This window comes from Rhincodon typus, chromosome 6 (genome assembly GCF_021869965.1).
Source record: "Rhincodon typus isolate 14 chromosome 6, sRhiTyp1.1, whole genome shotgun sequence".
Lineage (NCBI taxonomy): Eukaryota > Metazoa > Chordata > Chondrichthyes > Orectolobiformes > Rhincodontidae > Rhincodon > Rhincodon typus.
The window spans coordinates 40,205,092-40,230,091 of NC_063337.1; the positions used below are offsets into that span (position 1 = coordinate 40,205,092).

At 40.1% G+C, this 25,000-nt stretch overlaps 1 protein-coding gene across 1 annotated transcript in view; it reads left to right on the plus strand.

Annotated features, from left to right (window-relative positions):
* Positions 1–2,509: 2,509 nt before the first annotated feature.
* LOC125483266 (radixin-like) overlaps positions 2,510–25,000 on the plus strand; it is a 26,435-nt gene continuing 3,944 nt past the window's right edge. The window contains exons 1-4 of the mRNA XM_048597579.1: positions 2,510–2,637; positions 3,801–3,961; positions 19,296–19,388; positions 19,586–19,828. Coding sequence (XP_048453536.1) covers positions 2,541–2,637; positions 3,801–3,961; positions 19,296–19,388; positions 19,586–19,828 — 594 coding nt within the window. The 5' untranslated portion in view covers positions 2,510–2,540. The remainder of the gene's footprint in view (positions 2,638–3,800; positions 3,962–19,295; positions 19,389–19,585; positions 19,829–25,000) is intronic.

Consider the following 25,000-nt stretch of genomic DNA (forward strand, 5'->3'; position numbering starts at 1 on the left):
ACGGACCACGACACTTAGCTAACGTTGCTTGCCTCTAATCTGATCTTTCCTTTTAATTAGCATTAGCAACCTTTGCATGAATTCCAACTAAGTGGTTTGGCTTCTAACAACCAGCATCAAAAATAAAATTTTAAATTTGAGCTGAGGGTTGGACAAATAAATTGTTCATGGCACTCCTTTTGGTGAAAAGGTCTGTATGTGAGCAAGCAGATATTGAGCAGGATATGATGGAATTTTATTGTTCCTTCTTGGACTTGTGGGCATGATTTCAAAAGACAACACTTATTGCCTGTCCAAGTGCTCTTGGATGAAGTGGTCTGTTTAGCTATTTCAGAAGGCAGTTAACAATTGAATCTGGAGTCTCATTTAGACCAGACCTGGGAAGGGCAAATGATTCCCTTCCCTAAAAGATGTTGGTGAATTAGATGGGTATCTAAAACAATCCAGCAGTTTTAATGGTCATTATTAATGACCCCTCTGCCCTTTTCATCAAGGTTTATTAATTAATTGAATCTACATCCACCCAGCTGCCGTGGTGTGATTTGAACTCTTCTCTTGACTGCTACTATGCTACTGAAAATAGAAATCAAAAAGCATAGCTACAGAACACTTTTGAGGAAGGGTCACTGGACCTGAAATGTTAACTGTTTTCTCCTTCACAGATGCTGCCAGACCTGCTGAGCTTTTCCAGCAACTTTGTTTTTGTACAAAAAGCTTCTGCTTTTAATCTTTAAAAGGAGGAAGAGAATTTTAGAAGCCAAGTGGTCACCCAGATTGAAATAATTGAGATTGAGGCCTATAATTTATGGGTGAAGATTTGACAAATAGGCTGTCCAGGGATTTGAACATAAAATGATTACAATGTGCTACAATGGTTTCTTGTGCATTGCAGTATTAATCTTTGCCAATTCTGTTTTGCATCACATGAAGACTCCTTTCTCACTACTTTCACTTCCTCCTGTGCACTCCAGAGCTTCTCTCCTTTATGGTGAAACCCCAATATAGTTGCTTCTGAGAAACCCCTTCACATACCACCGATTAGAATATATGCCCATTATCTCTACTGCTTATCTCATGCCACTTGAAGACTATTTACTAACATCTGCAATAAATTGCCTTTCAGTTCCATGAGCTTTAGCAATAGCTAACGGTCCTTGTCCAAGCCAACAGACTTGCACTTCTCTGATGATTTTTCTCTAAGTTCCCTATAAGTTACTTGGTCCCATCTTCAGAAAATTAAATCTAATTCATCAGGAATGGCACACCCTTTAAGGTTTTTAGCTCTAAACTTTAGCCTCACCACCTGTAATTAGGAAATTAAATGGTCTGCAAATCCTTGGTATTTCTACTTTTGACATGGAAAAATATCCTGTATTGTTAAAATCTGTTGCACCAGAGCTTGTTCTTTCGGTTAAGCTGTTTGCCAGATGGATGCCAGTATGATTGCATAAGCAATGTAGAGTATTGGCTGGTAACGTAACCACTAAAAGACTGGATAAATCTGGTCAGTTAGAAGCCTATTGTTGCCCTTTTGCGGTTAATGATTTAAATGGGTCTTCAGTATTGTTGTCATTGATGTTTTTGGGAGCTTGGCTGCCAAATCTGCTTAAATAAGCCACTGCATTGCAGTTCAAAGTAACAACGGATGGCATGATGATTTAAGGTGTAGTTAAGATGTTATTGAGAAAGGAAAAAGCTCCTTTTTTTTTTCTGCCAGATTACCACTTTAATGAACGTCTGGCTATGTTAATATTGAAATATTTTGAGTAAACGGCATTTGCTGTCTTACTAACATTCGGATGTAGCCTTCATGTACAAGATGCTTCGATTCCAGTGGATTGAGTTCTCATGAAGGCTACATATCTGAAATGTCAGAGCCTGGATTTATCTACCAGTGCTGACAGGTGGTATGTTTTTTTATAACCATTTGCAATTTTTTTCTTTTCTGTTTAATCTGAATATTTTGTCCACTGTTTTAATCAGTGAAACAGATCTCTTTAAAAAGTATCTGTAAGAAGTACTCACTCAATTTAGAAATGTCTGACTTGAGTCAGATCCCACATTAATATTAATCTTACGATCTGACATGTGAATATTTATTATTATACTTGTAGCTGTTCTGACATTTGTATAAATTGACTTACAAACTCATTCTGGAATGAAATCTTTCATAATCTGGGGACTGCCTGTACTTAATCTATTTTGCTTGTACTTGCAAAGTAATATTTTCATCTTGCCTTTTTATCCCCTTGCGGTTCCTACTCTAACCATGTTTTGGCTAATATTTTCTCAGGCTACATAATGGCTCATCTCAACATTAAGATCAGTCCTACTTGTTCCATGCACTTCCTCCAGTATAAAAACAAAAACATTCTTTTGAAAACTGGACTTTAATCCCACCCCTCCCACGATAATGTGCATATCCCGAATTGACCTAGTACACTTGATCTAGCACTTTAATCACTTCTACATGAACTTAAAGATCCTGTATATTTTGTCTTTCAAGGGCACAGCTTGAAAATGAAAAGAAGAAGCGAGCAATGGCAGAAAAGGAAAAAGAGAGGATAGAACAAGAGAAGGAGGAGCTAATGGAAAGACTTAAACAAATTGAAGAACAAACTGCCAAGGCTCAGAAAGGTAATGGTTTAAATCTGCAGTCCTTTCGGTTTTTAATGGTTTAAATCATTTGTGCAATGTGGTATACACAAGGTAACATCCATTTATGTAGTTTATTCCATCTTCTGTAGAACTAAAGAGGTTAGCAGGCAGCTTTCAGACTGTTGTTAATTTTAAAGATGACAGTCATCACTTCTTTAAATCACTGCTTTTGTCAGTGCTGTTCTGATTCACATTTTTTAGAAAAAAAACACTTAATTCAACCTTGTGGTTTAGCAGTCTTAAGATTCTGCCTTGCATATTATCAATCCCTTTGGAAAAGTTAAGCCAAATAATGGGTTGCCACAAATTCAATCAACTTAAATTTGTACAGAGTCAGGTGCAGAAAACAGGTCCTTTTTTTTGTTGCACTAAACTGATTTTCTACAGTAAGATGGTGGTTAGTTCCTTCAACACAAATGGCATTTGAAGAACACAAAATACTCTGAGCCAAATGCACAACCTTGCCTAAATATGAAAGAGACTATGGTACTCTACTTGCCACTCTTTTGAGATATGAATTTTCAATCATGAAAATTGTAGATGCATTGTACTGAGCATCACTGGATTGATCTTGGTCAAATTTGGAATGCAGTTCCTTTTGAACAAGAGAGCCAACATGATGCTGATTTGCATATAGCTGTCAGCAGATTGAGATTGTAACCTCACTATATTGAGATATATTGAATTGACTGGTGTTAGTATATAGAAGCATATTTTACATTTTTGCGTGAAGACAAGATTCCTCAAATAACTCTGCCAGTTATCTAGTTGTGCCAATGATCTCTGCAGTAAATGTTTTTGTTCCTGTGCTTGAACTATTTGACTCAATGTCCACGCACTTTCTGGGCAAGATAATCTAGAGGACTGGTATTTAACAAAACACACAATAAAAATAAACCACTTTAGCCAGATCATCTATCCAATTGTGTTGAAGGGACCATGAGTTTCTGTCCTGCATGTTGTAGTCATGCTTTGCATCTTGTCAGTTAGCAACCAGCTAGTTGATGTAATTTTAGCCTATGCAAGTTGCATAACTTAAAAATTGTTAAACCACTAACAAATCCTTTTGTGTACAAGCTTATAGACATTTTGACATTTTTACTTTTATAGAGTTTTTTTTAAAATTAAAATGTTTCCAACAGAGTTAGAAGATCAAACACGTAGAGCTTTAGAACTTGAGCAGGAAAGGAGAAGAGCTAAAGAAGATGCGGAGAGACTAGAAAAAGAACGTCGCGTTGCAGAAGAGGCAAAAGCTGCCTTGGCCAGACAGGCTGAAGATCAGATGAAGAATCAAGAACATCTGGTAGGAAGCTCATTTGTCTTTGTTCATTCTAAACCAGCCAACTGGAAAGTCACTTCTCAAGAATTTGTCAGCACATTCTGATGGCTCTGCTGATTCTGAAAGTCTGGCATCTCTGTACAGAAAAGTGAAGATTAATTGTAAAATCCATACTTGCTGATGAGAAGACTTTCTACCTGTCTTAAGTTTCCCTAAATGGGATTGGAACAGGAGTACATGCTATAAAACAGCATCTTCTGAAATTTGTGACTCAGGATGTATTGTGGATATAGTATCCTCTCCTTTGCTCCTATTCTGACCTCCCTGGTAAATTATACTTCTCCTAACTAAGCTTTGGATTTCCTATGTTTGAGCATTTCAAAAACAGTGGATAACAAATTAGCTTCAAGGCCTGCTGTCTCTACAGGTTGTAGAGGCAGAAAATGCCTAACATTTAAACGTTTAGATATACGTGTGATGCTGAGGCAGACCAGGCTAATGTTGGTAAATAGGATTAAATCAGTTTTGTTTCTGACTGGCACAGATGCAGTGGAGTGAAGGGCCTTTTTTTTGTGCTGTAGACCTGACTCAGAGTTTGTTGCTGTAAATGTGATTATACCTTTTTTAAAAAACTGAAATTTTAAATTTGGCATTAGAAGTTTTGCAAAATAACCTTGTGTTTGTGGTCTAAGACAACTGATTACTAATGTGCATAGCCAACTTACTGCAATGCAACAGTCTCGACCAACTCATCAACCTCCCCACCCCACTACCAAAATTCTCTCATCTAAGAACCTGTAGATGTTACTGATTTTTTACGAATTAACACTAGATTCTGGAAAGTAGGAAGTATAACTGCTGTTCAACAAGGGGCAGATGCAGAAAATTATGGGCCACTTAGCTTGACATCTGTCATGGGGAAGGTGTTACAATTGGTCATAAGGAGGTTATAGCTCAGCACCTTTTAAAATAAAAAGCAGGGATAATCTGAAAGATTGAGCATAGTTTTGTGAAGAAATTGTATTTAGTCCTTTTTGAAAGAGTAACATATGCAGAGGATAAATAGGGAGCCTGCCGATGTTCTGGACTTGGATTTCCAGAGGCATTTGATAAGGTGCCACATCAAAGGTTATTGTTCAAAATAGTGTGGGGTAGAGGATAGCATATTACCATGGATAAAAGATTGGCAGAAAAGTTTTCACAAATTGGGGTCTTTTCTGGTTGGCAGAATGTGTTAGAGTCCTGCTGGCATCTCAACCTTTCTACAAGTTACATCAATGACTTGAATGAAGAATATGAAGGCAGACGTAATAGATACTTACTTTCATGTCATTACAAAATGTTGGTCTTGTGAAGAGGGCAGAATACTAGCTGAGTACGATGTGGAAAATGTGAAACTGCTCACTTTGATAGGCAATGCTGTTTTTAATGCTTCCTAAATGGTGAATGATAATTCAAAACTACACAGATTTGGGTGTTCTGACGGATGAGTTGCAGGCAGTTACTTTGCAGGTATAGCACGTGAAGGCTGCTTGTCCTTGAGAGGACTGATCAAAAGTAAGGATGTTATGATTCAGTTATACAATGCATTGATCTAGTCTTGATACAGTGTGCAATTTCGGAGGATTGTAAATACATTGGAAATGGTTCAGAGGAGCGTTACTAGATTGGTCTCTAGAATGAGGTGGGTTGTCTTGAGGAATGGTTTGACAGACTGGCTTTGTTTCCAGTGGAACCTGGGAGTGAGGGGTAACTTGATTGAAGGGAAAGATTCTGAATGGTCTTGACCAGGTAGATGTTTCCACTTGAGTCCAGAACTAGGGCAATTGTTAAAATTAAGAGCTACCTTTTTAGAAATAAGAAATCTTTTGAGGGTTGAGATTCTTGGCATATACTTTCTCTATCAGAACATAGTGAGACAGGGTCACTGAATATTTTTAGGAAGAAGTAGATTGGTTCCCTTGCCTAACAAATCTAAGGTTACTAGGAATAGATGCCATGATTCTAATGGAATAGCAAAGCAAGTTTTAAGGGGCCAAATGGCATACTTTTTCCTAACACTCGGATTTTTAACCCACCTACTCATTAGTGTTATGCGAGCCCTTTAGTAGTGCAAGAAGTAACTTAGCTAAGTGCAAGACTTTCACGAAATCATTTTAAATGGAGTGGGGCAGTGATTAGATTCTTTCAGAAAGGGAATCATTTGGAAATTGGGATACAGTAGACTTGGACTAGTTTTTGTTGGTGTGGACTCAATGGGCCGAGGGGTCGGATCTGTACTATGATTCTATGCACGAAGTGTAGGAGAAGAATAAGGGGAGTGGCAAGAGGAAAGAACAAAAGTCATAAAACACTTGGGTATCTTTTTCTTTGAAATGAAATGCCCAAATCCCAAATATTGGGTTGGGATGGAGGCATGGTATAGCCCCTCTTCATGCTTTCCTCATTCCTGTACTGTCCACATCATCGCCCTCCCAAAATTAAAATGAACCTTCCTCAACCTTTTTTTAATTGCACTCATTTTCAGAATTTTCCAGAACTGGTACATGTAGGACCAAGTCCAGGAAATGCCAGTGTTGGCACTTCTTTTAGCCTTTGCTTAAAATATTGCTTTGAAAATTTTATGAATGGGGGAATCTCTGCAAAATCTCTACAAAAATCTCTGCAAGATTTGTGAAGAGCATGGAAAAGACAAACTGTGTCTTAAACTCCAGAAAGAAGGAAATGGGAAGATAGAGTGGTAATTTTAAAATTTGCATATCAGCTTATCTGACTTTTTAAAAAGACTTGTGTATGTTAAAGGCTGAGAGAGATTCTTGATTAGGGGAATCGAGAGTTGGGAAAGGGTAGGAAGGTAGACATGTTGGATTAGCCATGATCCTATTGAATAGCAGAACAGGCTCATGGGCTGAACAGCCTATTTACTGTTCCTGTTTATGATCTTATCACTTCACTGTAAAGCCAAGTTTTTGTAAAACAAAAATTCAGATTTTTGCCCTTAAATTTCTCTGAAGCAGTGTAAAAGTCTGCCCTCTGAATCGGGTTCTGGAGGAAAGTTAGTTATGTGCAAAAACAAATTTGAAGTACCTTTTAGGTGTACTGCCCATGTTTCTGAAATGGGCTAAAAGTTACTGAACCCCATTATCAGCTTCTAGCTGTTCCTTCAGTGGTTCCAGATTTTTAATTGGCTTTTGATTTGCAATTTGTGTACTTTTTTCCCCTATAGTGATTCCTCGTGATGCCATTTTTAGGATTTTTTTTGCTGTTTTTATCCGCCTGTAGAGCTGTACCCTTGAGTTAGACTATTTTTAGATGTTCGTCAGCATAGAGAACAATTCAGCTTGTCTGTGCCAGTTTCAGAAATGCAGAACTATTCCTGTTCTCCAGATTCTTCTAGCATTTTCCTCTGCCTCAAATATTTGACTAATTTTCCCTGCATTTAGAAAAGGATGTTTGTGCCTCACTCCCTTCTGAAGTGTTCCTTTTTTTAAAAAAAACTAACCATTTCCCCTTCACAGTTTTTAAATGAATAATTTCACAATTTATAGTCTTGCACTTCAATGTTAAATTTCTGCTAGTGTGGAGGTATTTGCATGGAATTGCTAAAGATACTAGGACTGTCATTTTTTCTTTTACTTGTACTACCCTGTTGAATGCACATTCTTTGCTTCAATGCCCTTTTTATAAACAGGATGGTGAAAACTGATTTTTACACTAAAGTATGGCCTTTTATATTGCTTTATAAAAATTACTGCTTTACCACACTGGTTCATAAAATCAATGTGACCGGTGTGTTTTATGCTTAATTGTCTGCAAGATACTACAGATAATGAATTTGGATTTGATAATAGAATGGAATGACTATCTGCTCCTTTTTTTAAAATATTTTTTGGTCAAGAAAAGGGGGGGAAATATACAAAAAATTGCCTCAAGCTTTCTGTTTAGTGTTTAAGGCTAAGATGTCAAAAGGTGTTTCTCAGAAACACTTGGAGAAAAATTGACAAATCAAATGGAATATTGGGATAGCTTCAAACAAAACTTCAGGTGGCCACTGTGGCTGAAATGCGTGTCCATCATAGACCTACCTTGTACATGGGTGATGAAAGCTAGATGTCTTGCCTCTATTTCACGTGGTGGTTGTCCTTAAAGAAGACCACCTATTGTGCCATACATCATTAAAATTTCTGTCTTAAATGTAAACAGAATAACCTTTTCATTCATTAACCCACTGATTTCTTCCTGAGATGAAGGCCTTCTCTTAAAGCTTAGACATAGAACATAGAACGTTACAGCGCAGTACAGGCCCTTCGGCCCTCGATGGTTTCACAGGTCGGTGCAACAATCTAAGCCCATCTAACCTACACTGTTCCATTATCATCCATATGTTTATCCAATGACCATTTAAATGCCCTTAAAGTTGGTGAGTCTACTACTGTTGCAGGCAGGGCATTCCACGCCCTTACTACTCTGAGTCAAGAACCTACCTCTGACGTGTGTCCTATATCTATCACCCCTCAATTTAAAGCTATGTCCCCTCGTGCTAGCCATCACCATCCGAGGAAGAAGGCTCCCACTGTCCACCCTATCTAATCCTCTGATCATCTTGTATGTCTCTATTAAGTCACCTCTTAACCACCTTCTCTCTAATGAAAACAGCCTCAAGTCCCTCAGCCTTTCCTCAAAGACCTTCCCTCCATACCAGGCAACATCCTGGTAAATCTCCTCTGCACCCTTTCCAATGCTTCCACGTCCTTCCTATAATGCAGCGACCAGAACTGTACGCAATACTCCAAGTGCGGCCGCACCAGAGTTTCTTGTACAGCTGCAACGTGACCTCATGGCTCCGAAACTCAATCCCTCTACCAATAAAACCTAACACACCGTACGCCTTCTTAATGACCCTATCAACCTGGGTGGCAACTTTCAGTGATCTATGCACATGGACACGGATCCCTCTGCTCATCCACACTACCAAGAATCTTACCATTAGCCCAGTACTCTGTATTCCTGTTACTCCTTCCAAAGTGAATCACGTCACACTTTTCCGCTTTAAACTCCATTTGCCACCTCTCAGCCCAGCTCTGCAGCTTATCTATGTCCCTCTGTAACCTGCAACATCCTTCCGCACTATCCACAACTCCACCGACTTTGGTGTCATCCGCAAACTTACTAACCCATCCTTCTACGCCCTCTTCCAGGTCGTTTATAAAAATGACAAACAGCAGTGGCCCCAAAACAGATCCTTGAGGTACACCACTAGTAACTGAACTCCAGGATGAACATTTCCCATCAACCACCATTCTGTCGTCTTACAGCTAGCCAATTTCTGATCCAAACTGCTAAATTACCCTCAATCCCATGCCTCCGTATTTTTTGCAATAGCCTACCATGGGGAACCTTATCAAATGCTTTACTGAAATCCATATACACCACATCAACCGCTTTACCCTCATCCACCTGTTTGGTCACCTTCTCAAAGAACTCCAATAAGGTTTGTGAGGCACGACCTACCCTTCACAAAACCGTGTTGACTATCCCTAATCAAATTATTCCTTTCTAGATGATTATAAATCCTATCTCTTATAATCCTTTCCAACACTTTACCCACAACCGAAGTAAGGCTCACTGGTCTATAATTACCAGGGTTGTCTCTACTCCCCTTCTTGAACAAGGGGACAACATTTGCTCGTCTCCAGTCTTCTGGCACTATTCCTGTAGACAATGATGACATAAAGATCAAAGCCAAAGGCTCTGCAATCTCCCCTCTAGCTTCCCAGAGAATCCTAGGATAAATCCCATCCGGCCCAGGGGACTTATCTATTTTCACACCTTCCAGAATTGCTAACACCACCTCCTTTATGAACCTCAATCCCGTCTAGTCTAATAGCCTGTATCTTGGTATTCTCCTTGACAACTTTGTCTTTGTCTTTTTCCTGTGTGAATACTGACAAAATATTCATTTAGCGCCTCTCCTATCTCTTCGGACTCCACACACAACTTCCCACTACTGTCCTTGACTGGCCCTAATCTTACTCTAGTCATTGTTTTATTCCTGACATACCTATAGAAAGCTTTAGGGTTTTCCTTTATCCTACCTGCTAAAGACTTCTCATGTCCCCTCCTGGCTCTTCTTAGCTCTCTCTCTTTAGGTCCTTCCTGGCTAACTTGTAACTCTCAAGCACCCTAACTGAGCCTTCACACCTCATCTTTACATAAGCCTCCTTCTTCCTCTTGACAAGAGATTCAACTTCTTTAGTAAACCACGGTTCCCTCGCTCGACCACTTCCTCCCTGCCTGACAAGTACATACTTCTCAAGGACATGCAGTAGCTGTTCCTTGAACAAGCTCCACACTTCAATTGTGCCCAGCCCCTGCAGTTTCCTTCTCCACCCTAAATCTTGCCTAATTGCCTTTCCCCCAGCTATAACTCTTGCCCTGCGGTATATACCTATCTCTTTCCATCGCTAAAGTAAACGTAACCGAATTGTGGTCATTATCACCACAGTGTTCACCTACCTCCAAATCTAACACCTGGCCTGGGTCATTACCCAGTACCAAATCCAATGTGGCCTCGCCTCTTTGTTGGCCTATCTACATACTGTCAGGAAACCCTCCTGCACACGTTGGACAAAAACTGACCCATCTAAAGTACTCGAACTGTAGCGTTTCCAGTCAATATTTGGAAAGTTGAAGTCCCCCATAACAACTACCCTGTTACCTTCGCTCCTATCCAGAATCATCTTTGCAATCCTTTCCTCTACATCTCTGGAACTTTTCGGAGGCCTATAGAAAACTCCCAACAGGGTGACCTCTCCTTTTCCTGTTTCTAACCTCAGCCCATACTACCTCAGTAGACGAGTCCTCATCAAACATCCTTTCTGCCACCGTAATACTGTCCTTGACTAACAATGCCACACCTCCCCCACTTTTACCACCTTCCCTGATCTTACTGAAACATCTAAACCCCAGAACCTGCAACAACCGTTCCTGTCCCTGCTCTAGCCATGTCTCCGAAATGGCCACTACATCGAAGTCTCAGGTACCAACCCATGCTGCAAGTTCACCCACCTTATTCCAGATGCTCCTGGCATTGAAGTAGACACTTCAAACCACCTTCCTGCCTGCCGGTACACTCCTGCAACCTTAACCTTATTCATGACTTCACTACTCTCAACCTCCTGTACACTGGAGCTACAATTCAGGTTCCCATCCCCCTGCTGAATTAGTTTAAACCCTCCCAAAGAGCATTAGCAAATTTTTGCTCCCCAGGATATTGGTACCCCTCTGGTTCAGGTGTAGACCATCCCATTTGTAGAGGTCCCCCCACCCCAGAATGAGCCCCAATTATCCAGCTATCTGAATCCCTCCCTCCTGCACCATCCCTGTAGCCACGTGTTCAACTGCACTCTCTCCCTATTCCTTGCCTCGCTAGCACATGGCACAGGTAACAAACCAGAGATAACAATTCTGTTTGTTCTAGCTGTAAGCTTCCACCCTAGCTCCTTGAATTTCTGCCTTACATCCCCATCCCTTTTCCTACCTGTCGTTGGTGCCTATGTGGACCATGACTTGGGGCTGCTCCCCCTCCCCCTTCAGGATCCCGAAAACACAATCCGAGACATCACGGACCCTGGCACCTGGGAGGCAACACAACCGCGAGTCTCTCTTGTTCCCACAGAATCTCCTATCTGTCCCCCTAACTATGGAGTCCCCAATGACTAATGCTCTCCTCCTCTCCACCCTTCCTTCCTTTTCTGAGCAACAGGGACAGACTCTGTGCCAGAGACCTGTACCCCATGGCTTACCCCTGGTAAGTCATCCCCCACTTCCCCGCCGCCCCCCCCCCCCCAACAAAAGTATCCAAAACGGTATACTTGTTTTTGAGGGGAACGGCCACAGGGGATCCCTGCACTGTCTGCCTGTTCCCTTTCCGTCCCCTGACTGTAACCCATCTACTTTTTTCCTGTACCTGAGGTGTGACTACCTCTGTAACTCCTCTCAATTACCCCTCAGCCTCCTGAATGATCCGAAGTTCATCTAGCTCCGGCTTGAGCCTGTTTACCTATTGGAAGTTAGAATGTGATATTGCCATTTCTCTTCAAAATTCTGAGGAGACTTGACGACAGAGTAGATTCTGAGAAGATGTCTTCCCTTTCTAAGAGCAGTTCGAGGATGCTGTTTAAGAACTTTAAGACTTGCCTTTTAAGGCTGAATGGGGAAGGTGGTTATGCTGTAGAATTCTGTTTTGCAGGAAACAGTGGAGATTGGGTCACTTGAAGTTCTTTTTCCCCAAGGCTGAGTTCAATATTTGACAAAGTCTGGGCTTAAGCGGGAGGGCAGACAGGAAAGTAGAATTGTGACCACTGTTTATATCCAATAGAACATATTGAATGGCAGAGCAGGCTTGAAGGGCTGAATAGCATGTTTGTGTTCTGTTTTCAACCAAGTTACATCAGTAAAATTCCACCAAGTTGGTGAGATGCCATTTTCTTCTAGAGATAGTCAAAATATCTTGCACTCAAGGGACTCTGTTGAGCTAATTGCTATATACAATTTACTTTTTTCTATTTTTAAATATTCCTTAGTTTCACTTTTAAATATTAGTACTAATCCCAGAATGTTGAAGGAGGGACTATAGCAATATTTGATGCAGTAGTTGATAGTTCATTCCAAAGTTCTACAAATTCTAGAATGATACTGGTGGATTGGAAGGTAGCAAATGTTACCCAACTACTTAAGAAAGGAGAAGGAGAGAAAACTGGAAACCTCAGGCCTGTTCGCATTTTCCTTGCAACTGATAGAAGGCTAGAATGTATTAAAAAGGATGGATGCTTCCATCCCTGGAACTGTTCTTGTAAATCACCTCTGCATTTTACATCTTTCTTATGTGGTACCCAGAGTTGGACACCATACTCTACACAATACTCAAGACAGTTGTTAATGTCCTCGCTCTTGTACCCTATACCCCAGTGATCTGGCTGCAAAGTCAGTGTAGGTTTGCTTATGGGAAATCCATTTTAGAGAAATTTTTTTGTTTTTTTTTTTAAAGAATGAATAAATAAAGTAGTCAGTCAATCGGCACACTATTTAGATCTTCAGAAGGTTTTAAGTCCCACACAAGGCTGGTTAAAGAAATTGAAGGATGTGGGATTGAACGTAATGTGCTAGCATGGATTATTTGGCAAACAAAACACTTTGACTTTTTTTTAAAAAAAAAAAAAAAAATTCTTGTTGGCAGGCTGTGATTATTGAGATAGCTTGAAAGTAATTGAGGCACCAACTGTTTCACTGCATGTGGATGTATATCAGTGATTTGGAGGTGGGGACCATACGTAATATTTCCAAATTTGTGGATGATACAGGATCAGTGTCACAGCACAGAAGGAAGCTATTTGGCCCATTGTGCTTGCACCACCTTGCCAAATGGGTATCATTGGTCCTAAGTAATCTCCTTTTTCACCATACTCTTGAATTTTGTTGCTATTATGAAACAATCATCCAATGCCCTGTTTGAATGCCTCGATTGATTCTGCCTCCAGGCATTTGTATTGCGTACCCTAACATCTCACCACAATTTCCCTGATTTCACTGTGCTACTTTTGCAAATAACTTTAAATCTGTCCCTTTTTTTGTTTTGATCCTAATGAAAGCATGAACAGTTTCTCCTTATCAATTCCATTCACGCTGCTCATGTCCTTTAAACATCTGTCAGATCTCCTCTTATCCTTCTGTCCGAGGAGTATAATCCCATCTTCAATTTATCTTCAACTGAAGCTCCTTGTCCTGGACCCATTCTTGTAATACTTCTGCAGTCTCTTCAATTTGTTCACATCCTTCCTATAATATGGTGTCTAGACTGTACACCAGACTCCAGCTGAGTAAATGTCCTATACAGGTTCAATATCACCTCCTTGCTTTTGTATTCTGCCTCATTAATAAAGCTGATGATGCTTCGATTTACTTCCTGCTCTCTTCCTGTCCTGCCACTTGCAATGATCAATGCACAGATACAGTTAGGTCCCTCTCTGCTCCTGCAACCCCTTTTGAAGTCTATTCCCTAATTTGTATTTTCTTACACTGGTCTTCCTACTAAAATACATTATGCCTTGCTTCTCTGTATTGAAACTGACCTGCCGTGTCCCTCTGGACTTGTACACTGTCCTCCTTTTATAGTTCTTCAAAGTTTCATCTGCAAGCTTTGAAATTGTCCCCTGCACACAAAGATGTAGATCATTAATATATCAGTGAAAGTAGGGTTCCCAGTACAGACTTTGGGGAACTGCATTACAGACCTTCATCCATTAAACTTTCTTCCCAGCCTGAAAATTATCCATGGACTATTATTCTGTTTTCTATAACGCAGCCAATTTTTAATCCATGTTGCTACTTGAAAGTCTGTGTGCAATACATCTATGACAGTACCTTCGCAAACCACAATTTCTTAAACTAACTTGGGAGTTTTTTTTAAACTTGATTTTTCCCCTTTTAAATCTATCAATTCTTCCAAATCAATCCACCACCTTCTGTGTAACTACTAATCATATGAGTAATTATCCCTAGGAGCTTCCCAACCACAGAAGTTAAACTGACTTTGGTTGCTGGATTGACCCTTTCAAACTTTCTTGAACAGGGCTGTAATGTTCAGTTTTTCATTTGGCACTGGCATCTGATTGGCAGGGCACTGGCCAATGTCCATTTCTGACTTTCTTAAATCCTTTGTATTTAATGTAGCCCTCATGTCTGGTCAACATTAAATACCAATGGTCTGTCCAACACTTCTACCTTTATTGATTTTGAACTCTACTGTCAGAATTCTCTCCATCGCTGTGGCTTGGGTAGCATCTGTCTTTGGCAAAGTATTCATTAATACCTCAGCCATGTCCCCACCTTTGGGTGTAAATCCTGTTTTTTGGTCCCTTGTCAGCCTTCTTACTATTTCTATGGCTATGGAAGACTTTGAGACACCGAAAGAAGAGGCTGAAGAAGAATTTTAATAAGTATAGTGAAAGGCCAAGAACCTGGCATGATTGAATATAATGTGGACAGATGTGGCTATTCACTGGCAGGAGGAACTGAGGTGAAGTACATTTCTTCTCTGGCAAGAGGTTGAAAAGTGTAAATGTACAAAGGGATTTAGGTGTCCTTGTTAAGTCCCTGAAGCTAACATGCAGATGCAGCAAGCTATTAGGAAGGCTAATGGAATGGTAGCCCTTGTTGCAAGAGGATTTGAGCACAAGAGTATAACATCTTGTTTTTGAATTGTAAAGGAGTTCTTGGATTGTATCTGGAATACTGTGTACAGTTTTGGTTTCTTTATCTCAAATTCTCCAGACTTGTTTCTAGGATGGTAGGACTGTCCTATGAAGTGAGTTTGAGCAAACTAGAGTTTCAGAATGAGTGGTGATGTCATTGCCCCTTTATTTTGTAGGTTTCAGATTGGGTAGATGCAGGTGACTAACTTCCCCCAGTAATGGAGTCTAGAACCAGGGAGCATGATTGTAAAAATATTGGGATGCTTGCTTCCAAGATGAGAATTTCTCTTCACAGGGTTGTGAACCTTAGCAGTCATCTACCACAGAGGGCAGTGGAAGCTCAGTCCTTGAGTACGGTTAAGGTAGACATTGATAGGCCTCTCAATACTAATGATTAAAAGGGTTATGGGGATGGGTAAAAGGCATTGAAGTGCTTGATCAACCATGATCATATTGGATGGCCACCTCCCATTTCGATGATACTACATTAGCCTCCGATTCTTGGGAGCTCAAGCCAGGAACTCGTAAACATTTGGTGTATATGGTTTGGTTCAGTGCCCCATTGTTCTTTCCTGCAATATACTTGCACTTCAATAACTACACATTGTACCAAAGTGTAGACTAAGTTAATGGAAACAGTTTCAACTGTAGCAGTGGTTCAGAGACTCATAATTTTGAGGCTTTGCTGTGACCTTGAAATTATAAGAGCTTGATTTGTAGCCTGCCTTTTAATATAATAGTCTGACTGAACACTTAAGTACTTCATTAATCCACAACTATATCTCAGCATAGCTGTTCAATCACACCTTAGATTTGGCAATTTTTATTTCAGTTCTTTGTTTTCTTCGCTTATTTCCACTAAATGCAAGGAAAAGGAGGCAATGGCCGTATATATTGCCACTAGTCCAAAATCAGAAACCCAGAGTTTGCTCTGAGGTCCTGGGTTTGAATCCAGCTATGGTAGATGTTGGAATTTGAATTCGCTGAAGTCTTAAAACAAAAACAAAGTCCATCTGGTCCATTAATGGCCTAAAGTGAGGGAAACTCATCTTACCTGGTTTGGCCTACATGTGGTCGACACAAGTGTAGCAAGTCATCCAGTTGTTACAGTTGCTAGAAAATCTCAAAGGGAGGAATGAAACTAGACACACACCACTTGGTATCAACTAAGGACTTGCAAAGGAATGTTAAACATAGCCCTGACGACTCCTAAAATGTCTTCCTAACTGGGGGCTAGTGCTAAAATTTTGAGCAGTCTGCAGACTAATCAAGCAACAAACTGACAGTCAATGTCCCAGACACTGGCAGGACACAGATCAGCAGAGGTGGTGAAAGTGGTATGCATTTGGAAGGATGTTGGTCTAGAGGTCCTCCCCCCATTGACTCCAGATCCCTGAAGTCTTTGGCAGATCAGTCATGGGAGAGGAAATACTCTGAAGATTACGACCTCTTGGCTGATCAGCCATTACTCCATGTTGAACAGCACTTAAAGGAAAGAATGGCAAGCATGCAGAATATACTGAGTGGGGATTTCACTTCTTTAAACTAAGTGTAATTTGGCAGTACCGTTACTGATTGAACTGCTAGACTGAGTCTGTGACAGGGAACCAACTAGAGGCTTTTATAAAAAAAAAAAAAAAAAAAAAAAAATCTTTAATCTACCTGCTTGGATACATTTATCCATGACACTGGTGGGAGTGACTACCATGCAGTCTTTGGAGATAAAGTTTTTTTTGTTGTCTTTTGAGGATGCTGTACATTGTGTTGTGTGGCACTACCACCATGTTAAGTAGGATAGACTCTGAACAGATCTAGCAACTCCAGACTGGGTGTCCATGACATGTTGTGAGCCATCAGCAGAATCTCACTCCCAACAATCTATACAACTTCACGCCTGGCATATCCCATAGTCTTCACTTGCGATCAAGCCAATGGATCTGCGCTAGTTCATTGAGGAACAGTACCAGACATACCTAAAACTGAAATGTCAAACAGCATAAGAAGCAAGTGATGGGCAGAGCTAAATCATACCATAACCAACAGATCAGATTTAAGCTTTGGTCCTACCACATCCAGTTATGAATGGTGACGATGATTTAACAATCGCTGAACCCAGCGGTTTGTCAAATTTCTCCATTCTGAAAAATGGGGAAACAAGACGTGTGCAAAAGGCAAGGCTGAAGCATTTGCAGCAATCCTTCGATAATCCCAGCATCACATGTCACTCTTTAGCCATTTTTTCACTCATGACCTTATCACATGTGAAGAAACTATCCAAGGCACTAGATACTGCAAAGGCTATGAGACCTGACCACATTCCAGCAATTGTACTAAAGATGTGCTCCTGAACTTGCTCCCCTACCAAGCTATTTTAGTACAGCTATAACACTGGCATCTACCCAGATATGTCCTGTTTAAGCGCAGCAGAACAAATCCAACCTATCCTATTTCGGCCCCGTTTGTCAAATCTTGTTTTATCAATAGTGATAACGTGTGACGAATTGTGCTATTAAGCAGCGCTTGCTTTTAATAACCTGGTCAATGGTGCTTGGTTTGTATTCTGTCAAGAACATTCAGATCCTGACTTCATTACAGCCTTGGTTCAAACATGGACAGAAGAGCAGAATTCCAGAGGTGGGGTGGGAGAGACAGCCCTTGATATCAAGGCTGCATTTGACTTGGGCTCCTTGATGTCACATGTTAAAACTTGTCAGGAGTCCTCAGGAAAGCTCTGTCTCCATGAGTCATACCCAGCACATAGGAAAATGATTGACCTCCAGCAACTACAATCATTTCCAGTCCAGAGTATCTCTGCAGAAGTTCCTCAGGATAGTGTCTGATATAGTATCACTTTCAGGTGTTTCATTTAGTGACATTCCCTCCTCCATAAAGTCATTGTTGACAATGCTTGCTGGTGACTTGTTAAGCAGCTAGTATACAAATGCAGCAAGACCCTTGACAATGTCCACCCAAATCTAGATAATTTGAGTATCAGTCACACTACAGAAGTGGCAAGAAATGGCCACCTCCAACAAGACAGAATCCAACCATTTGGCCCTTGACATTCAATGGTGGTGCCATCGCCTAATCCCCCCCCAGTAATCAATATAGTCAGGTTACCATTGACCAGAATCTGCACTGGACTAGTCACACACATCTTGGTTACAAGAACACATTGGAGGCTAGGATTCCTACAGCAGGTAACCCCAAGCCTGACTCCCCAAGAGTCATTCTGCCAGCTGCAAGACACCAGTCAGGAATGTGATGGAATGCTCTTCTCTTGCCTGTATGAATGCAGTTCCAAGCAGTGTTTACAATGTACAAAATGCACTGCAGAAATTCACTAAGACTGTTTAGACAGCATATTCCAAACTCCTAACCACAACTTTCTTGAAGGACAAGGACAACAGATACATGGCTGTACCACCAATTGTAAGTTCCCTCCAAGCCACTCAAAATATCCTGACTTGAAATATATATTGCCATTCCTTCAGTGTTGCTGTATCAAAATCCTAGAGTCCCTTTTTAATGGCACTGTCAGTGTACCCAAACCCCCCCCCCCACCACTGCAGGTCAAGAAGGCAGCTCACGACCACCATTAGAAATGGGCAACAAACGCTGGCCCAGCCTGTAATGCCCATGTTCCATTGAATAAAATAAAATTTGAATCTGCAATCTATCCTCTTGAAATGTTTGAAGCTTTTGTTTATCTAGTCCAAGCATGCTTTAACATGCAAGTTCAAATCAACTTTAGAATATGAGGGTCTGTATCAGATAAGCAACTTTTAAATCCATGCTACTGGTGTTTCCTCTTTTTTTTTGTTTTTGGTGCTATATCCTTTTGCCTGCTTTTCTTGTCTCTAGTTCCTTCTGATCTACACTTCATCAATTGGTCATTCTTCATAAAACTTTGGTTCATTTGTCAAGTATGATTTGGCTTTTTCAAGCTGATGCTGACTATCCTTAATTAATCCATTTCTAAATGTTTGAGATAAAGGTTGCTTGTTATTCAATTTTCTACAAAATATACTTGGATGTTAACTCCGAGCAAACCTATAGTTGTGGAATTGTGCAATATTCATTTAATAGAAGATGTTCCTTTTTAGGCTGCTGAACTTGCTGAATTTACAGCCAAAATTGCACTTCTGGAGGATGCCAAGAGGAAGAAGGAAGCAGAGGCTACTGAATGGCAGCAGAAAGTAAGTAATTCAGCTCTGATTACTGTTTTATTGTATTTGAAATGCATGAATTATCCAAAACAACTTGGAGTACAGACTATTGATCTGAAGTAGTGCTGCATCTAAAGTCAAGTGAATTTTATCAAGGGGCCTCTGATCACTATTGCTAATTCAGGTGGGATTTGGGAATTGACTTGTTTTGTTAATCTGTTAACCAGGCTGTAACAGCACAGGAGGACTTAGAAAAAACTAAGGAGGAATTGAAAATTGTGATGACAGCTCCACCACCACCACCACCACCAGTTATTCCACAAGCTGAGAATGAGCATGATGATGAGCAAGATGAGAACAATGCTGAAGCCAGTGCTGAACTATTGTCTGAAGGAATAGCAAACCATCGCAGTGAGGAGGAACGCATTACTGAAACACAGAAGAATGAGCGTGTAAAGAAACAACTGCAGGTGAGCGGATTAGCTGGTAGACTTCTAATTTGATTTATTGTAGTCACATGTATCTAAGTAAAGTGAAAAGTTTTTGTTTTACAAGCAGTACAGGCAGATCATAGTGAATAAGGTCATACATGTCATAGGGCTCTTACAGCGAGGCATACAAGGTTATGGCTGCACAGGAGGTACACAAAGCAAAATTGATGTTATTTGAAACTTAGGTCTAGTCAACAGCTTAATAACAGCAGGGAAGAAGCTGTTCTTGAACCTGTTGGTGCATGTTCAAGTTTCTGTATCTTGTGCATGGCATATACATCACAAATTTGCAATCCTCAAACTGGAAAAGACAAGCAACAAGTAATCCTGTTCAGTTCACAGGAATGCCTGTAATGGCATAAGATTTAAGAAGCATCAAATCAAAGTAGTATTGTCCTGAACTCTAATGGAATTAATCATTTTTGTATGTTAGGTTTACAATTTCAGTTTTCAGTTCTTTGTTTTTATTAAAATTGTACTTTCGTCTTTGTTCTTAACAGTTTTTAGGAAAGCTGTTCTGCAAAAAAAGACTGCAATGTACTTTGGCTGTGTATGCCACTCAATCAGCTCAGCTGGGTTTGTAAATCAGCAAGAACTCTTTTTACATAGCCTTAAAGTGTTCTCGTGTCATTGAGAAAATACAGCTGCTGCAATTTTTCTGAGCTTTGTGCAGTATGGGAGATTATAGAGAGACTAGTGCTGGGACCACAATTACTTGCACTTTTCTCATTCAAGTCACTAATAAATATTCTATGTACTATAGCCAAGTTTGCAGATATCATGTAGGTGGGAAGGCAAATGGTGAGGATGACTCAAAGTCTGCAGAGAAATATAGGCAGATTAAGTAAATGGACAAAAGCTTTGCAGATGGAGTTATAATGTGGGTAAATGTTAGGTAATGCAATTTATCAGGAGTAGAGGAACTGAATATTTAAATTGAGACTGCAGAAGACTACAGAACAAGAATTTGCGAGTTGTTGCCTGTAAATCTCTCAAAGCCAGCCTCCCAAGGTCAGTGGGTAATAAAGACAAACTTCCATTCAAAGGGAATGGAATGTAGAGTTTTGGCTAAAACTACACAAGGTACTAGTCAGACCATAACTAGAATACTGAACAATTTTGGGTCCCTTTTTTATGGAAGGAAAGTTACACAAGGCTGACTCCAGATATGCAGGGGTGTGCCTTGGAGAGGTTGAGTAGATTGTGCCTGTATTACTGGAATATAGAAGAATGAGAGGTGAAACATGCAGGATTCGACAGGATAGATGTGGAAAGGTTATTTTCCCCTTGTGGGAGAGTGTAGGACCAGAAATGAGGTATTGCTCATTTTGGGACCAGATGAGGAAGAATTTCTTGTAGTGAATTTATGGATTCTTTACTGCAGAGTTGTTGAAGCTGAGTCATTTAAGGATATTTAAGATGGTGATAGGCTTTTAATCTGTAAGGGAATCAAGGGTCATGGTGGAGGGGAGGAGTTGGTGGTGTGAGAGGCAAGAAAGTGGAGTTGAGGATTATCAGATCAGCATGATCTCAGTGGAGCAGACTAGCCTACTTCTGCTCCAATGTCTTTTACAGGTGTAGTTGTTTGTCTGAACCTAGCTTTACAGGGATAGTGATTCCTTGCATTTAGTGAAGGATTTTGTTGCCAATAGATTTGTTTCCAGCTACACTTTTTTTTTCTTAGTGTTTGTATGCTGCATGTTAATATTTATACTTTGCATTACAGCATGTCAACTTGGCAACTTTTTAGAAGCTGGACATTGTTACTTTTAGCCCCGTTAAATACCAGCAACCAATCCTGTGCATACTGGAACCTCGCACATTCTGTGGATTAAGTATCTTTCTTTGCCTTCACTCAATGTTACCTTGTACCATCATTGCATTTAAACGTGCCTGTCTTCACCTATCCCTCTTCTTTCTTCACCTCCATTTTTTAATCTCTGCACTTTAACCCATTACAATTCTAATCTTTTGTCCAGTTCTGATGAAAGGTCACTTATCTGAAATTTTATTTCTATTTCTTTACCTACAGATGCTGCCTGACCTCCTGAAAGCTTGCAGCATTTTGTATTTGTTTAGTTTCCAGTCTGCAGTGTTTTGCATTTGTTCTTTCCTTCTAATTTGGCTTGCCAAAGGTTACATTAGCAATCCCTTTGAAATGTCTTTCTGGGAAGAATGGGCCTATTTCCACTTGGGAGCCTGAGAGATTTTTTTGTTGCAATATCTGGGTCCATTCTTGCATAGACTGCTGAAGTGAGCCTTAGTTAATGCACTGAACATTGTTACACTGTTGGGATTCCAGTGAGAAAGAGGAGAAACCTGGCCAGCAGTTGTTATAAATTCTGAGGCTTACTACCATGGTGACTGATTTGCTGATGGAAAGAATTCCAATGTGTTTGTTTATGCTTTTGAAGGGAGAATATTGGCTGATCTCTGGAAGATTCTGCCCCTTTGGAATTCTACATGTCTGTTTTGGTTGAAGTCTAATATTAGCCTTCCTGGTGAAGCTATTTAGTCCTCATTTTAGAAAAGAAACCCGTTGTTGAAATAATGGCATTCTTTAAAGTGTTAAAGATAGACTCTCTTTTTGGTCAGTTTCATTACACAACTTTTTCAGAAACAAGAATGCTCCCTGGATGGAAGATTGCAGCACTTCAAAAGCCAATGTTTAACACTTTTTTTTTGTGTGTGAGAGTGACTGACTGCCGTGTAGAACAATGAATGTTTTGGTTGGCTGATGCTCGTGACAAGACTGCCATTTGAATATACCATAAAGTTTTTTTGTGCAACTTTTTATATTGGTGTTTGAAAGCTAAGTTACCTACCTTCCAGATTGTATTCCTTTCATTCTCTTTACAAATTCTCAGCTGAAAATTGTTTCTTTAGAGTTCCCATGTGAGGACTTAGTGTGCCATGACTTAGTGTATTCTTTTAAAAATCTGGTGCTGAAATTGCCACTGTCTTTTTACTTCCAGACTTGATTTTCTACAGTGTCCATCTCTATCACTTGAACTCGACCCCACACTAAAACTCATCCTGCAACAGTTGCTATCCCCAAAGTCTCTAATGCATCAATCATATCTATACCAAGTGCCATTGACTGGTTCTCCTATGTCTGTTCATCAATCTTCCATCTACAGTTTCACAGTTTTGACTATCCCCTTGTTTTTCCTAACTGCCTGACAGCCATATGCCTTTAACACCCTGCCTCTCTTTGCCCTGTTATCCATGAATATTTGACCAGCACTTGAATTCTTCTCTAATCTCACCACCTTGCATCTCAAGGTATCTTAAAATTCACCTTTTTTGGACATCTCCCTTTTTAATCTCTCTCTGGTCAGACTTTATTGTAGATTTAAGTGCTGAACCAATGTTTTTTTCATGTTCAACACTGGTTTCTACTTTTTTTTTTTGTAGACTGGTCTGATTAGGTTAGGTTACATTTCATTTTAACACTTAATTCATCAAACTTATTAAGGTAATCTAAAAGACAAAGCTCCATCCTTAAGTGCAGCCTATTGGCATGAATTATATGGTCTAAAAGAGAGTCTATCATCAGTTTTAATAACTTTGAAAAAAGTAACTCTTCCAGTAACTGACTTTCTAAGTGGCATTTCTTGCTGTGGATTTGCTCTGTGACTACAAAGAACCATGTAAAAGGAGACCATTCAGACCACATACTTGTGTTATTTCTTTGAGCAACCCATTTCGTCTCCCTCCCCTGTTCTTTCCCCTTAGTCCAACAGCTATTTTCCTTTTGAATATTACCACATTCTAAACAATGTGGGGGATATCCTCTTTAAGGAGCAAATTTTAAAATGGTCTAATGTGAAGTATTTTGCTTCATATAAATGACTCTTAAAGTTGAATCTCATTCTTTTGGGTACTATGTATTGTCCGTAGGACCATAGGATGTCGGAGGCAAAATAGGCCAATCGACCCACTGAGTTAGCTCCACCATTCAGTGCAATTGTAGATGATTAGATAATTCTTAACTCCATGTTACTAATGTTTCCCTGTAAACGCTGGATTCCCTTACTGATTTAAATCTCAAACAAATCTTAAATATGTTTAATGACATTAGCCCCTCTGGGGCAAAGAATTCCACAGATACACTATTCCCTAAAGAAATTTCTCCTGATCTGTCTTCAATGGGTGAGCCTTCATTCTGAGATGATGCCCTCTTGTCCCAGACTCTCCCTCAAGGGAAAACATCCTCTCAGCCTCTACCCTGTCAAGCCCCCTAAGAATTGCGTATGCTTCAGTGAGGTCACAACTCATTCTAAATTGAGTACGGGCTCGACCTAGTTGTTAAGACAGCCCCTCCATGCTTGAGATCAACCTAGTGAACCTTCTTTGGACTGCCTTTAATATCACCATACCTTTCCTTTAAATGAGGGAAACAAAACTGTTCACTGTATTCCAGGTACAGTCTAAACTGCCTTGTTTGTTTGGTTTTTAGTAACACCTCCCAATATTCATGCTCAATTCTTTTAAAATGTCCACCATTCCATTTTTATTCCCTTATACCTGCTGAACTTCAGGATATTTCTGGATCAACCTGTTCAGGAATGTTATGAAACCCCTCTTGGAGCGGATGGGACTTGAACATGTGCCTCCCAGTCCAGAAATGCATAATCTCCCACTTCCCCATATGTTCCATCTGCCATATTTTTGCCCACTCAACCTGGTTCGTGCTCTCTCTACAAACTGTCTTTCTCACTGCTTGCCTCCTCACCTATTATCATCTGCAAATTGTGATAGTATGTGCATTTCCCTCCCCTAAATCATTACATATTGTAAGTAATTTTTGCCCCAGTGCTGATCCTAGTGATACTCTACTAGTTACAGGTTGCAAACCTGGAAATGCCCCCCTTATCCCAACTTCGTCTTCTTTAGTTAGCTAAGCATCTATCCATGCTGATGTACTACAGCAATAGTGTTAGCTCTTAAGTAGCCTTTATATGCTGTACCTTTCTCAAACATCTGGATTTCAAAAAGATATAGTTGATCTACTGGTTCCCTGATCAGAATTCTAATTATTGTCAAGCATGATTTCTGTTTCATGAAGCTATGCTGACTCTGATTATATAAATGTAGTTTTTAATGCTATGCTATTACATCTTTTTAGTATAGACTCTAACATGTTAA